At 51.0% G+C, this 15,564-nt stretch overlaps 1 protein-coding gene across 1 annotated transcript in view; it reads right to left on the bottom strand.

Moving 5' to 3' along the window:
• The window catches only part of LOC101835890 (nodal modulator 1), a 52,648-nt gene that overhangs the window by 26,976 nt on the left and 10,108 nt on the right, over positions 1–15,564 (bottom strand). Inside the window, exons 6-14 of the mRNA XM_005084683.4 lie at positions 14,073–14,145; positions 11,656–11,808; positions 11,076–11,213; positions 10,020–10,109; positions 7,297–7,402; positions 6,977–7,127; positions 3,475–3,649; positions 1,682–1,823; positions 99–230 (exon numbers count right to left, since the gene is read on the bottom strand). Of these exons, the coding sequence (XP_005084740.1) occupies positions 99–230; positions 1,682–1,823; positions 3,475–3,649; positions 6,977–7,127; positions 7,297–7,402; positions 10,020–10,109; positions 11,076–11,213; positions 11,656–11,808; positions 14,073–14,145 (1,160 nt within the window). The remainder of the gene's footprint in view (positions 1–98; positions 231–1,681; positions 1,824–3,474; positions 3,650–6,976; positions 7,128–7,296; positions 7,403–10,019; positions 10,110–11,075; positions 11,214–11,655; positions 11,809–14,072; positions 14,146–15,564) is intronic.

Raw genomic sequence — 15,564 nt, 5'->3', positions numbered from 1 at the left:
GTCCCAGGACAGAGTTGCCAAGGAAAGAAAGGACTACAATCAGCGCACAGGGGGAGCGGGCTTGGGCTAGCTCACACAAGTAACATGCTCCATCTTACTTTTGTATTTCCCAGGCAGCACTTTGTCAAACGTGAAGGTCATGGAGTTGACCTTGCCAGAGAGCTGGAGGCTACGTTTCTCACCCTGTCGGCTTAGTGACTGCAGGGTCACCAACAGGTCACCGCAGGTGTCTGTGGAGGAGAGAGAAGAGGACCTCACAAGTCGGTCATCACAAGCTCTGACAAGTTTCTGAGTGCTCAGCCTGAGCCCTGCAGGCAAGTTCAGAAAGAGAGCCTGGGAGAGCACAAGAGAAGCTCTCTCTGGGCCCGTCTGGCCCTGTCCTCAACTTCCTCAGTGACCCAGGTCCCCAGTCACTCCAAGACAACCACACTCTGGCAGGGAACCAGACCAGCCCCACCCCCTAAGGCCACCACCCACGTGGTACTTGAAGAGACCTCACACAGAAGCCAGCACCCCCCCAGTACCCTAGGGTCTGTCCTGAGGCTTATGCCCTTGCCCGAGGAGGTACACACTGCTGTTATCTCCCTGTCAGAAGAAGCGTAGGGAGGCTTAGTAATCTGCCCCAGGTCACAGTCTTTGGAATCCAGTTCCACATTCAGCAGTGACGCTCATGAGACCATCAGGGGCAGTATGCCCATTTTACAGAGCAAGATTCCCTGGCCTGTTGGGTGTCAGGGTGCATACCTATAACCCTAGCACTTGGGAGTTGGAGGTAAGTTAAGATCATTCTCAGCCTTGTACAAGTTAGAGGGCCAGCCTGAACCACAAGAAACCCAGGCTCAAAAACATACAAAGGGGCTGGGCAGTGGTGGCGCATGCCTTTAATCCCAGCACTCGGGAGGCAGAGGTAGGCGGATCTCTCTGAGTTCAAAGCTAGCCTGGTCTACAGGGAGAGTTCCAGGACAGGCTCCAAGGCAATACAGAGAAACCCTGCCTCGAAAAACCAAACCAAAACAAACAACAACAAAACACACACACACACACACACACACACACACACACACACACACACACAAAGGAGGCTGGGGAGATGACCCAGTGGGTGAGCTGCCTATCACACAAACATGAGGATCTGAGTTTGGCTCCTGTAGACCACATAAAAAGCTGGCATGGCAATGTGTTCCTGCAGCACCAGCACAGGCGGGGAGTGGGTAGGGACAGGCAGGTACCTGGAAGCTCTTGTCCAGCCAGGCTAGCTGAACCGATGAGCTTCAAGTTCGGTGAGGGACCATCTCCAAATATAAAATTGTGCAGAGAGATCCACACGCAACACTGCCCTCTCTGGCCTCTACAAACAGGCACATGTGTTCCCTTACCTACACTGACAAGTGTATACATTAATCACACCAATCACACACACACAAGCTAATATTGAAAGCAGGGTCTGATTTCAGCCTAAAAAGAAACCTTTGGAAAACAAAGCAGAAATAATCCAGGTGCCTGGTAGCTTGGCAGTTTCTGAGAAATGACCATTCACAAAAAAAGCACCTCAGAACGCTGCAGCCCCTCCCCAGGAGTGGCGAGATCTTTACTGTGACCCCATTCAAAAATGCCTGGTCCCAGATCCTCTCACTGACCAGGTCTCTGGAATAGAGGCTCTCCCTTGCAGGGGACACCTCACCCAAACAGGAGACTTTTCCAGAAACAGACGCCAAAAACTGCATGAAGGCCACATCCATCACAGGCTTGTTGGTCACGGTGAGAGGGAACGTCTGTGGTTTCAGCATCAGCCCCGCTCTGGTCTCGGCCTCAGGCACCACCACCTGTGAGAACATGAGACCGTAGGGCTAGTGGTTCTCAACCATCCTAGTGCTGAGAGCCTTTATACAGTTCCTCACGATGTGGTTACCCCAACCATAAAATTGTTTCGCTGCTACTTCATAGCTGTGATTTTGCTACTGTTATGAACTGTAATGTAAACATCTGATATGCAGGACATCTGATATGTAACCCCTCAAAGGGGTCACGACCCACAGATTGAGAACCACTGCACTAGAAGCCGCACAGAACAGCTGTGTCCAGCCTACAAGGTACTAGACCTTCATGAGGGCCTCAAGCTAAGCAGATACTCAAGGATGAAGGTTCACTTTCAGCCCCGATGTGTAATCCCAACAAATACAAGAAGTAATTTTGTTTTTTCAAGGCAGGGTTTCTCTGTGTAGCCTTGGCTGTCCTGGAACTCACTCTGTGGATCAGGCTGGCCTCAAACTCAGAGCTCTACCTGCCTCTGCCTCCAAGTGCTGGGATATTTTTATAATAACATAGTAACAGTATAATAACTAAACCAGGCATGACAGCACCAGCCTGTAATCCCATACTCAGGAGGCGGAGGCAGAAAGAACACCCCAAGGTCCGAGGCAACCTGGGCTGTTGTGAAACCAAGTTGAGGGGGGGAGGGACCATCTGATGTCTCCCCAAAGGCACCTTTAGATTTAGGTCGTTTTCTTTTTCTGTGTACTTATTTCCTTGTGTGTTACTTTAGGACAGAGGCTATACAGCCCAGGCTAGCCTGAAATTCACACTCTTCCTGCCTCAACTCCGCAGTGCCAGGATTGCGGGTGTGTGCTGTCGCACCTGGCTCCTCCCTTCTCTGTGTGCTTTCCTGAGCGCAGAAAGGCAGGGACGGGGGCAGTAAAGAGCTGCCCAACTCTGGGCTTCCCACAGAGCCTCAGCAGCTGTGGTTGGTCTTCAGATAAGCCAGGCAGGTGGCTAACAACGACAGCTGCCATCCACCAGCTTCCCCACTGTCTCTGCAGAAGGAAGGGCTCACTCTAGAAGCCCCAGGCTTAGTGAACACTCCCAGGCCTCCCGCACTAAAGCTGTGAGCAGGGCTGATTCGATTGGCAAGCCCTGCCAGCTATAGGGACATGGTCTTGTCACTAGCTGAGCTATGCCGGCTACTCCACTGTGGAGAAACTCCAGGCAGGGGCAGCCCCTGTTCCTCTGCCTGAATGGGCAGACTCCCTGGGGCTTGCTGGCTGTCCTGGAATCAGAGTGGGGAAGCTTCTCCCTGGTTCTGAGCTGCACGAAGAGCTGGCTCTGCTCTGCTTTGGCCTCAGGGATGACCTAGAGCAGCCAGAAGCAAGGAAGGTACAGGAGGGCACAAGCTTGCTCCTGACCCTGCAAACATGTCCAAGGAGAAGAGACAGGCCTCACGGCTCTCACGTGTACAAGCGAGACTGCTTCGGGAGCAGGAACGGAAGGGCTCCGCCCTGTGTCCCACAGGGAAGTGCCAGTGAGCCTCAGGGATCTGCCCGTCTCCACCTCCCCAGCGCAGGAGTGACAGGCTCACGCCTGCCTTTTTTATAAGAACTCTGGGGTTCAAAGGTCCTTATGCCTGCAGGGCAAGTACTCCACTGACAGAGCCACCTTCCCAGCCCTCAGGGTATTTTAAGACAAACACAACTCCTGCACCTGGACTTTGTAGGACCCTGGTTTCGCTTTAAAGCAAAATGCTCCGTGCGCATCCGTCTCCACGGTGACCAAAGATTTGTCCTTGTCTTGAGAGGACAGGACCACTTTGTATTTACTCATCTGCTTGGTGGCATCGGGGGAGCGGATGATGGATATCTGGCCACAGATGCTGAACCTGCAACGAGAAGCGTGTCATTCCAGCAAGACTCAATGCAGCGGGCAGGCTCCCAGCAACCCTGAGACAAGCCATCTCACTGCAGACTTCGTGACTTTCACTTTAGACACCCACCTGCAAAAGTCTGCAACTGGGCCCGGGCTGTGTGCACTTTGGGTAACATAGTGCCCCCCCACCCCACCTCCACAGAAGCCATTCGCAGGAAATCTGCAGGTAATTAAAAACACTGCAGGTAATTGGATTGCTGGGATAACTTGGGCTAACCCTAAATAAGAAAGACCTGGCAGCTGCCTGCAAAACTGAATTCCTTGGGACTGAGAGTCACAAATGCCTCTCATAAAGGCAGAACCCTATGGATGGCAATGACTCAGATTCTAGATTCCAGATGAACAGATCCCTTCAAGAAATATACAGCAGGGCTGGATGGCTCAGGGGTTAAGAGGACTGGCTGGTCTTTCAGAGGTCCTGAGTTCAATTCCCAGCAAACACATCACAACCATGTGTAATGAGATCTGGTGCCCTCTTCTGGCCCGCAGGCAGACATGCAAGCAGAACACTATACATCTTAAAAAAAAACAAAGAACTAGATAGCAGGCCTAGCTGCTCCCCAGAAGACCAACAAGAACGGGGAGTGGGGGGGAGGAGAAGGGGGAGGGGGGAGGTCTGAGCTTTGCTTCCCAGTTCCATCTCTCTAACTCACTGAAGGTCAAATTTTCTCATCTTAAACAATCACAGGAGATAAATGTCAGCTGCTGCTTCGGACAGAACAATACGAAAGAACATTCTACCTCTGACAACCATGGGCCAAATGCTGGAGAAATGTGTCTGTCCCAACTGGACAATCAGGGACAAGATCAACGGTGCGGATGCCGTGCCGCTCAGGAGCGAGAGAAGTTGCAGTCATCTCCTCGCACTTACAAGCTGCCCCAGGCTCACCACTTGCTTCTGTGAGGACTGCCACACAGGGAGGTTTCTACATCTTAACTGCTTAAATGGTTTTTAAAAGGGGTCAGGGCTGGAGAGATGCTCATTGGTTAAGACTACACAGAAATCTCCAGAGGACACGGGTTCAATTCCCAGCACCCACCTCAGGGGGTCCAAGCCTACCTGAAACAAATGACTGAGCTGCCTACTAACATCAAAGTGGATGCCGGCCGCTGCCTACTAACATCAAAGTGGATGCTGGCCACCAGGCTCTCCCAGCAGCCCAGAGTCCTGGCTCCTCTTAGGGCTTCTCTGACCCCTGGCTCTCTTGGTTCCAATGTGTTCTCTACCCACTCAGCTCTCTCTTCCCTCATGGCCTGGTCTATTCTGCTGGCCATGTTCAGTCTGACCCTGGCTGTTCTCTCCCTGATGTCTACAATAAAATCTCCTTAACAATACCTACGAGTAGTTGTGTCCTCATTTTCATTCAACTCCAGGAGATCTAATACCCTTTTCTGGCCTCCCTGGACACCCCAGCCCCCATGCCCTCCAGATGACTACCAACACCCCGCCCCGCCCCCAGCAGGCAGAAAGCTGTCTCTCTACCACACCCTTGCTGACTCCATGGGTCTCAGTGGGCAAGGCTGTCCCTGTACCTCAGGTACAGGGTCAAAGGCTCCCTGTCTCATCACTGGCTCGGCTCCCTCCCCTCTGAACATGCCTTCCTTCCTTCCTTCCTTCCTTCCTTCCTTCCTTCCTTCCTTCCTTCCTTCCTTCCTTCCTTCCTTCCTTCCTTCCTTCCTGGGAAGCCTGGCACCTTCTTCCTTTGGTCCTCCTAAGGCCTCAGAGCTACCGCCACACCCCAATCTACCCAAGGTCTTCTCAGAGCTCCCCAGTCTGTTCCTGCACAATTTGAAATCGCAGGCCACTCTCTCTGCCGTGTCCCCATGGAGCTGGGAGCTGACAAGCCTGGCCTCACCACTCGGGCTCAGTCCCTTGTTACAGGCGCAGTCCTCACACAGCGCCTCACCGGAAGAGCCACACACTCATGGGAGCTTGCAGCTGCTTACCTAGCATGGAAGTTCCAGCACAAAAACAGACGAGACAGGAACAGGGCTGGAACCCACGAGTTACTTTGTAAGCACGACTGACTTCTCGTCTTTCAAAGCTGCAAGGTCGCAGTGTTTCCTTTGTGACTGGGCTGACGGGCTATCTGCTGGGGCTCCACAGCCACCTTGGCCCTAACACTCACTTTCTTAGCTCTTGTGACCTCACCCACTGAGGCTCCCCAGCCCACCCCCGCGATGCTGCCATTCTACCTACAGCTGACTAGCCACCTAGGAGTGCCAATCATCAGGATGTGCGCAGATCCAAACAGCTAGGAGAGTGTGCCACCTAGTGGTCATGTGACGCCAAACCTGAACCCTTATCACCTGTCCACAGCAACACCTCTAGTGGGCTACGAAGCCCTCAGTATCTTTCCATTCCATCCCTGACGTGCATAAACCAGTTACTATGTGATGAACTCTGCCAACGACCAGACACATCTCCAAACTCACCTCCACACCCACCACAAAGCCCTCTAGGATCAGACAAGGAAAGCGCTCACAAGGAAAGGCTAACTTCAAAGTTCTTTTTCTACCTTAGACAGACATGATAGACGGACAGACGGACGGATGGACGGATGGACGGACAGGATTATTTATTGTTTGTACACATGTGGAAGTCAGGGACAACTTGTACAAGTCCGTTCCCTTCTTCTACCATGTGGTCCCAGGGACCAAATTCAAGTTGTTAGGCTTGGCAGAAAGCACACTACCATCGTCTTCTTTTTCAACTTTAACAAACCCATTTTAACTTGAAAGCAAAAGAAAACGGTCTTAAGTGTCCAACATGGAAGTCCAGCGCTCATCTTTCCAAACAAAGCCAGCTTGACTCTGGACAGTTACCAGAGCTGGATGTGGGTCACAGGCAGAAATGGGAAGGCTGGAACTTCTCACTGCAGCCACGTGGAGGTGGAACACACCCAAGACTGCACACAGACAGCCCCAGGCTGGCCACTTTTCTGTCTACTTGACACACACTGGAGCCACTTGGGAAGAGGGAAGCTCAGCTGAGAAAACATTCCCACCAGACTGGCCTGCGGTGCATTTTCTTGCCTGGTAACTGATGTGGGAGGGCCCAGGTCCCTGAGGACAGTGCCGCCCTTAGACAGGTAGCCTGGGTTATATAAGAAACTGAGCAAGGCAGGAAGCAGCCCTCCATGGCCTCTGCCTCATTTCAGTCCCGGCCTCCACATTCCCTACCGACTTCACTCAGTGATGGACTGTGATGTCCAGATGAACCCTTTCCTTCTCAAGTTGCTTCAGGTCAACAGTCTCCCTGACCAGACGGCACACTTACCCTGTGGCAACGAGGTCAGCCAGCTGCGGAGTGTTGGGTGCAATTTTGATGGTGACCATCTCAAAGTAGAGATGCTCCTTCTGAGCATGGATGGTGTAAGTCCCTGTCGTTATGTTCTCTAGGCGGAAGGAGCCGTCAGCTTTCGTTTTGACTGTGGAACCAAAGCATGTGAATAAAAGGTGAACCCCAAAGCTTGTATCCTAACAGACATGAGAATACAGTGTTTTAATAAGGTCACCAAGGTTTTTCACTTGTGTCTATATCATTCTATGACCCAAACAAGTCCTTTGAGCAGGCTCAGGACCACCAGGTCTTCCCACCTTTAATGTGGTTGTTCAGGGTGACCACAGCCTCTGGAACACCCTCTCCTTCAGGTCCGTTCAAGACCCTCCCAGTGACAGAGAAGCCCATGACGTGGAACACGGGCTGCAAAAAAGAACAGAAGGTGCTCACATGCCCGGGCCACCAGCACCCTCCCTGCCCGGCACCACGGCTCCACGTGTTGGCCCCTCACAACTCTAGTTACAGCCAGGCCCTGTCCCTGCCACAGCCTTTCTCTCCTCAGCAGCATTTCTAACGCATGAGTGATCATCAGAGCGGAATAAAACAGCCTGCAGACTCACTCCCCAACTCACAGGTTGCTACTTCTGGCTTGTGGGTTTCCCCAGCCTTGCCCTCTCCTGCTCCCTCCCCGGCCCCCATCCATACGACCCACTTTGGTGAATCCCACCTGTCTCCAGCCTCTCAAACAGAAACCACATTGCCTAGGACCCCTGAACTGACTCTAGCATCTCCTGGGATCCCTGACCTAACCCCAGCATCTCCTGGGACCCCTGACATTACCTGGGGCCTATGGCTTTTCCCTTCACCTGTAGCATGTCCCTTCAGGATCACCTGAAACCCCCACCATATTCCACCAATATCACCTAAGAACAATAATGGTCTACCCTCCCCTTTTAAAACTACAAAAGTCCTCACTTAAGAGCCTAGACCAAACAGATTCCTTCCAATCCACCCTTCTTCTGGAAAGTCCCTCGCCCCACAGCCCTGTGCCTTGTCTGTGTGTACCGTTTGCTCTGAACACCAAGCCCGGGCTCTCCTGGGAAGCACTCCCAAACCCCTGACGTTTGATGTCTCAGGTGAGCGACCTGGGTGAGACATCACCGACCTAATTATTATCTTCATTGAACCCCTCAGGGTTTGAAACGCCTGATTGATTCCCTACATCTCATCCCCCTCCCATTAAAATGTGACTACCTGCTACAAAGCAGGCACTCAGTAAGAGTCTCCTGGATGAATGAATGCAGGCATTATGAGAGAAATCTTGAAAGTGGCAAAACTTTAGCCTGGCATGACAACATACCCTTGTAAATGCAAACACCAGGTATGACTGTACAAGGCATGGCAGCACACACCTGTGGTCTCACACACCTGTGGTCTCAGCACTCAGGGGGCACACACACCTGTGGTCTCAGCACTCAGGGGGCACACACCTGTGGTCTCACACACCTGTGGTCTCAGCACTCAGGGGGCACACACCTGTGGTCTCACACACCTGTGGTCTCAGCACTCAGGAGACACACACACCTGTGGTCTCACACACCTGTGATCTCAGCACTCAGGAGACACACACACCTGTGGTCTCACACACCTGTGGTCTCACACACCTGTGGTCTCACACACCTGTGGTCTCACACACCTGTGGTCTCACACACCTGTGGTCTCACACACCTATGGTCTCAGCACTCAGGAGGCTAGAGGCCAGGAGGATCCTAAGTTTAAGGTCAGTGGTACTGTCTCTTATCAAAAAAGGGAACTAGTTACTCATCCACTTATTAACTCACAAATCCAACAAACGTTTTGTACACTTACTATGTGCCTGGTACTGAAGCACACATGAAATGGGGAAGCTTTCCTTCCTGGCCTGACGGAACGTTCTAGGCCCTCACTTGAAACTCCACACACTGCAAGTTAAAACTTACATTTGACCACTGTCTGGGTACTTTGCCCAAGTACCTACCACACCCTTCCTGCTAGGTTGTACAGGCAATAAAGGTTCGATGCTCATTTTCCTGGCTTCCTGGCCTCCACTTAAGTGTCCTATGCAACCTTAGAAGGCAGTGCCAGCTCCCTTGACTGCACTATTTTAGCGTTGCTTTTCTGTGTGTTATAAAGACCAGAGAATAACTTTCCACTAGCACTACTACTGCCAGGTAACCTTGGGCTCTACGTTGTAAGCTGCCAGCAGGGACCACATCTACTCCTGTAACTAAAGACACAGAAGAATGATGAGGACACGTTTACTGTGTCTTCTGGACATCGCACCATCCCCTCCTACCACATAGGCCATGTTCTTCTGAGCAAGCACACATGGTTACTGCCCAGGCCAGCTTTCCTCATCATGCCTCTCCCCAGCAGTGCCCAGCTCCCAGCAGCAGAAGAGAAATGTGGGCAGCCAAGCTCTATGCCATCACCTCTCTAAGCCTCCCTCCTCCCCTCCACTCCAGCTCCCCTGGCCTCCTCAGGGTGCCTGACTCTCCAGACACCCTCCTGCCTTGAGACCTTTGTATGCGCCACAAATTTTAGGCATAGTTCACTTGTTCCCCTTTAGATGGTAGCTCAGGGTCACCTTCGGAGAGAAGACTCCTGATATAAGTCAGCGTTGTGTCCCTGTCCTGAACTGCACAGCCCCTTCTTCTGTTCCAGAGAGTGCTAACCACCTTCCAACACACTAGCTTGCTTATCTAAACAGACACTGGCTCTTCCCATCACTAAAACGCAACTTCCACAAAGACTGTTGACCCCTAGAGCCGCTACTGCACAGTCGATGTGGAACAGAACTCAAAGCACGGGCTATGGGCACATCTCACTGAGGGAGCAGCATTGACCAGGATCCTGGCCAGCTCAGCAAGATGAAGATGCTGTGTGAGAGAGGTAGTGCATCTAGAGTCCCACTTCCTCCAGTAGCCATTCTGGGCAGGGTACTGATGTGCCCAGGGCTGGGAACCCAAACGCCTGCCTCCAGAGCACTGAGAAGCTTCACCTCGATTCTCAGGCTGTCGTGCTCCACGGTGAAGTCAAGTCTGGAAGGTGCCACGTCAAAGGTGATCCTCTCCCCTCTGTAGAACGGCACCTAGAAGGAGGGGTCTGAAGATTAGGAAGAATGTACAGCACAATCTTACTGCCAGCATTCACCCAGAGGAATGTGAATCCTAGCTGCTGATCTAATGGGAAGCAGCCCTGGGCGCTACTGTGACAGAGGAGCCTATGTCTCATCTTCAGCACAGGCTGGGATCCCCAGGGCAAACATGCTTGCAACCATCCGTGCTGCTCACTGCAGAACTGTTCAGATTTGGAGTGCCTGCCTGCATGTGCATCACAAGACACCTTGTGGACAGGTCCAAGTCTGAACCTGAGACCCACTACATTCCACACACACTTTACAAAGAAACAAGGGCTCATGGCTAACTCAATAGGATTTGAGGTCTATAGTTTTAGGGACACTCAATCTATCCTTGCTAGGCCGAGTGTTAATGAATGACAGGCCCACCATTTGACCATTCTATTGATTTGGATCTTAAACGCCCCCAAAAGCCCATATGCTGGCAGGCATGTCTACCATGCTGCCCATGTTCCGCATGTGTCTCAGGATAGTTGCAGATGTGGCCCGACACATCTGGAGAGAACAGGGTCATGTTGCAATGTCAAAAGGCTAGCCACACCCATGCTCAAGATGCTTATAACACTGCTGGGAGGTGGCAGCACCTGTAGGAACTAGGGCGTCATTGGCAGCGTGCCCTTGAAGGCGTGTCAGAATCCCAGCCCTTCTGCTCTCCCCATTCTGTTAACCCAGTGGCCATGAAGTTAATCGATTTCCTCCACCACAGGCTTCAACCACACCCTACTGCCTCAGCTCAGTCCCAAGAAGAGTAATCAGCCAGAAACTGAAACCGTGATCCAAGGTAAACCTTTATTCCTTTTGGTTGGTTTACCTCAAGTAGTGTGTCATCATACAGAAAGCTGACTCACACAATGCCCAAAGGGCATAGGCTCTTATCACACCATAGTGTCCTGTACAGACAGAAACCCGCTCACTCACCACAGTGTAGCCCCCGCTAGGCAAGGAATAGAAAGAAAATGAGCCATCTTCTTTGGAGACTGCATAGCACAGATAAACCAGGCTCTCATCTGGGGGCTGGAACCCGGACACTGGGGACACATTGCATCCCAGGACATCCTGGGAAGAAGAGATTTCCATGTTCTGATTACCCAACAGCCACAAACAAGGCCAGGCCAACTTGCAGAAGTCAATGCATGGGTTTCAATGCTGAGGATCAATGCAAGCAAGCAGAACACAAATGTCTACACCCAGCCTCAAAAGTTAAAAGTGGGCAGTCTTCTTAGGCAGTCGCCTCCCCAACAATAAGAAAACTGGCCAAGGAAGAGAAGTGACACACCCAAGATGCCAGAGAGCAGCAGGTGTTAAAGCCTGATATGGGTGAACCTGGTCAAAACCCAAGCATCTCCCCACCTCCATGGCCTGCCGGTGCAGACAATAGAGACATGGTGTTCTTAAACATTCATTTCATAAACAACCACGGTTGATATGCTCAACAGTGGGCCCCCAACCTTTCACTCCGCACCCCCCAAGCTTGTGTCTTTAATCTTGTTATGCTCACCTCTTTGTTCACCAGAGAAGAGAAGAGAAGGAACTTCACCCCTTTCATGGGCTCCCCATCACTGCGGACAGAGCCAGACGCATTATAGCCAGCCACTATTAGGGGACCAGCTGCGTTAGCGTTGGAGTTCGTCACCCGTACTGTGGTACTTGCCTAGAAAAAGGAAGAGGGCTTAGCTTCAATAGCACTGAACCCTGACAGCCCGACACAGTGGCTTACAGCAGAAAACCCAGCATCAGGAAGCTAGAGGAGGAAGATTATTGTGAATGCGAGGCCAGCATGGGCTACAGGGTGACAGTCTCAAAAAGAAATAAAACAATAAATCCTTTCAGAATTCGAGACAATACAAGGGCATGTTTAAATTTTTAACTCAAAAAGCAATATGAACACACAGTTCATAATAATATTACAGACACAGGCATCTCTCCAGAGCCGCAGGAACTGATCGGAACCCGCAGACGCAGACATCTGCAGGTAGGTGCCCACGTCCTTTTATATAAGGGCAAACTGTGTGTGCAGAGACTACGCATATCCCCCTCCAATACTAAACCTCCATTAGTTAGCATGCCCAACACAAGGTCAAAGTAAACTAGCAATATTTACCCCTTAAGAATCAAGAATAAGAAAAAAATCTACATATATGTCCAATCCATAGCTGGCTGAATCTGAGATTGAAGCAATGAATGTAGACCCCCCCCCCATCCAAGGAGGGCTGGCTGTAGAGAACAAAGCGCCTACTGTGTGTTCGTGTGCTGAGTGCAGATGTGCATGCCATGGAATGCGTGTAGAGGTCAGAGAACAACCTGAGGTGTCATTCCTAGCCTTCCACCTCGTTTCAGGCAGAGCTGCAGTGGGTTCAGCTGTGTACAGCAGACAGGTAGACCCAGGAGCTGTGAGGGATTCTTCTGCCTCGGCCTCCAGCTCCCCATGGAGCACTGGGATTGCAGATACATCCACCAGGCATGTTTTACAGGGGTTTTGAGATCCAAACTCAAGTTGTCAGGTTTGCATGGCAAGTACACTACCCACTGAGCCATCTCCCCAGCCCTGCGTTTCTTTCTTCTATGCAAAACAGATGAAGTGTGGTAAAATGGAAGAAACCACCTGTGCATGTGGTGACTGCTCTGACAGTTCCCTTCCTTCATGTTCTTCTTAAAGTCCAACTTCTTTTTAAATCAGAAGTATTTATTTGTTGGCAGGGGGCACACCATAGCATGCATGGGAGGTTGGAGGGCACCTAGGAATCTCTCCTTCTACCATGTGGGTCCCAGGAATCAAACTCAGGTCTTTAGGCTTGGCAGCAACAACATTTACCCTGAGCCATCTTACTGGCCCCTCCAGTTTGCTTTTTAACGAGCATGCTGGCCTTCCCCTTTTCTGTTGCAGTGTGGCTGCATACAGAGTACAATTCCCAGAAAACAAGCAATGTCCCTGCTAACCCTAACCCTGACAGAGACAAAGCCAGGGCCAGAACCTCTGTCTGCTCCCTCAGGGTAACCAGCACCCCATGATGACAAAGCAGAACCAGGGCTGCAGGCACAACCCCGCCAGGTGACTGTCAGCCCCTCTTACAATGCATGTCGCACTTCACTTTTTATTTTTGTTCAAGATATTTAATTACTACAATATTTTAGAGATCAGCCTTATATGACTTTTCAAACACTTATAGCCTTTTTGATATTCTTTGGGCTTTCGGGCTGTTTTTGTTTTGAGATGGGGTCTCATTCCATAGCCAAAGCTGGTCTAGAACTCACTATGGAGCCCAAGTTAGCTGAAAACTCACACAATCCTCCTGTTCAGTCTCCCAAGCGATGGAACCTCAGGTACAAAACACCACACCTTGCTTAGACACTCTTTCAATGAACACTGCTACCACTCAGCCACGTTTGGTTAAAATTTCAAATACAAAGCAGGAGAAAGTTGAAAATTTAAACCAAAAAGGAAATGGCTACTCTTTCTCTCCTTGAAACAAGGAGTTTTCTCTGGCTCCCACACCCGCCTTACCGCTGCTGCTCACACTCAGATGTAAGGACGTGCAGCCCTTTCTCCCCTGGACAATCAAAGCGCTGTGTGAGAACTCCCTCCCCCAGGGAGCGTGGACAACAGGCCTCTAGAATGTTTAGCATATTTATAGATTTCTCTTTCAGAGAGAAAAAGAACAAAATTCACAGGGAATTCCTGGTGTTGACTTAGCTCAATACAGTGACAGTGGATGGTAAAGGTCTTCACAACGGTTACCTAAAGAAGAAACCAGTAGCAGAGGTGTCCACTGTGGCCGGGGAGGTTTTCCTGGTAACACCTATATCTTTAGCACCCTGGTTCTTCTGGAGAAACTGTGACTTTACTTCACATCTTAAATGCATTCCCACATTTGTTTCCAAACTGTAGCACACCCATAGACACAGGTCAAAGCTTACCTCCTTCAGCGCCCATGTTGGATGAGTTGCAAGGATTTCATAATCTCCAGGAAGAACTTTAAAAAATGCAAACCTGAGAAACACAAAATAGCACTTAACCCAAGTTTTAGGCAGGGACTATGTGGGAATTATTGTAGGTTTCTAATTCTGGATCCAATTCTGTCCAAACCCACTCACTGAACACTCCCCATGTGCCAGGAAGCAAGAAAAGCCACTCTGCACACTTCTAGCAACAGAGGGCCAACACTCCCAGCATCTCCAGGAGTCCTGACACAAGCTCGCAATCAGCAGGTTTGATTGGCATGAACAGGAAGAAGAGAGGAGGAGAGAAAAGAAACAAGCAGCTAAAGACTAAGAGGTGGGAAAGGAGGAACTGTGTGGAAGAAAGCAGCCCCCCCCCCGGCAGATGGCTCATGGGGACGTGCCCCTGTGAGGACAGTTGAAACTTCAAGGTCTCACTGGCTAAGAGCACTGACTGGTCTCCCACAGGACTCCAGTGTAGGGGAGTCCGTGCCCCCTTCTGCTCCCCATGAACACACCCCAAGTGTGCACGTGCTGCACAGGCAGACACAGAAGCAAGGCCCTCATACGTATAAACTAGAAAGAAAACTCAAGGCCAGCCTGGGCTACAGTGCGACCCTGTCTCCCAGGATAAAATGAACACAAACAAAAACCGATTAAGTCAGTGAAAAGGTGACGCTGAGGGCACTGCTATGAGGCGAGAAGCCCTGGTGCACCACTGCCTGAACAAGGGGCCACCTGGAGTCTCTCCCAGAGCAGCTGTGATGACGCCGGCAGCCAATGACTCCAGGTAAACTGAGGCCATGGCCAGCTGAGCTGGGGCTGCCAGCACTACAGTCAGAGTCCTGGCAGGCTCAACCTGAACAAGGTACCTGCCAAATAAGAAGCTAATTTCGCCACAAGACTTACTACAGGCAGAGTTTGCATCCCCCAGTCTATCCAATGCTGTCTGCACAGCGCTTGAGAACCACTTTGCTACAACAAAGCTGCAGGGGCCACTGGCTTCTGGCATTACGACTTAGCTTTTCTACTCCCCGGGTCCCCACATGTGCTCTGAGCACTGCTGAAGACAGTACAGGGAGCTCAGAAGAGTGAAGGTGACTCTGGTGAGCTCTGCAACAAACTATGGCTGAGGCATCCTTCATCTGAACATCAGAAATCCAAGTCAGAACTGTTTGAGTTCTGATATTACGCCACAAAAGTGAGAAATTCTACACAACACTTTCAGCCTGCATCTTAAGATAGGCACCAGACATAAATGAAGCTCATGTGCAGATGTGAGTCCCATCCCTGAAGGCACATGCGTTCCCTGGTACAGTGTTCAGAGGTGGAGTTCCAGGAAGTGACTGGGACAGGAGGGCTTTGGCCTAACCAAAAGAACCGCCTATTAATGGATTCAGGATAAGACGAACTATTTGGAGGTAGTGGGGAACTTGGAGTGTGAGGCTTCGCTGCAGGAAGTGCCTCACTG

The sequence above is a fragment of the Mesocricetus auratus genome, unplaced genomic scaffold (genome assembly GCF_017639785.1).
Source record: "Mesocricetus auratus isolate SY011 unplaced genomic scaffold, BCM_Maur_2.0 Super-Scaffold_100054, whole genome shotgun sequence".
Classification (NCBI taxonomy): Eukaryota; Metazoa; Chordata; class Mammalia; order Rodentia; family Cricetidae; genus Mesocricetus; species Mesocricetus auratus.
This window is presented reverse-complemented; position numbering and strand designations above follow the sequence as displayed.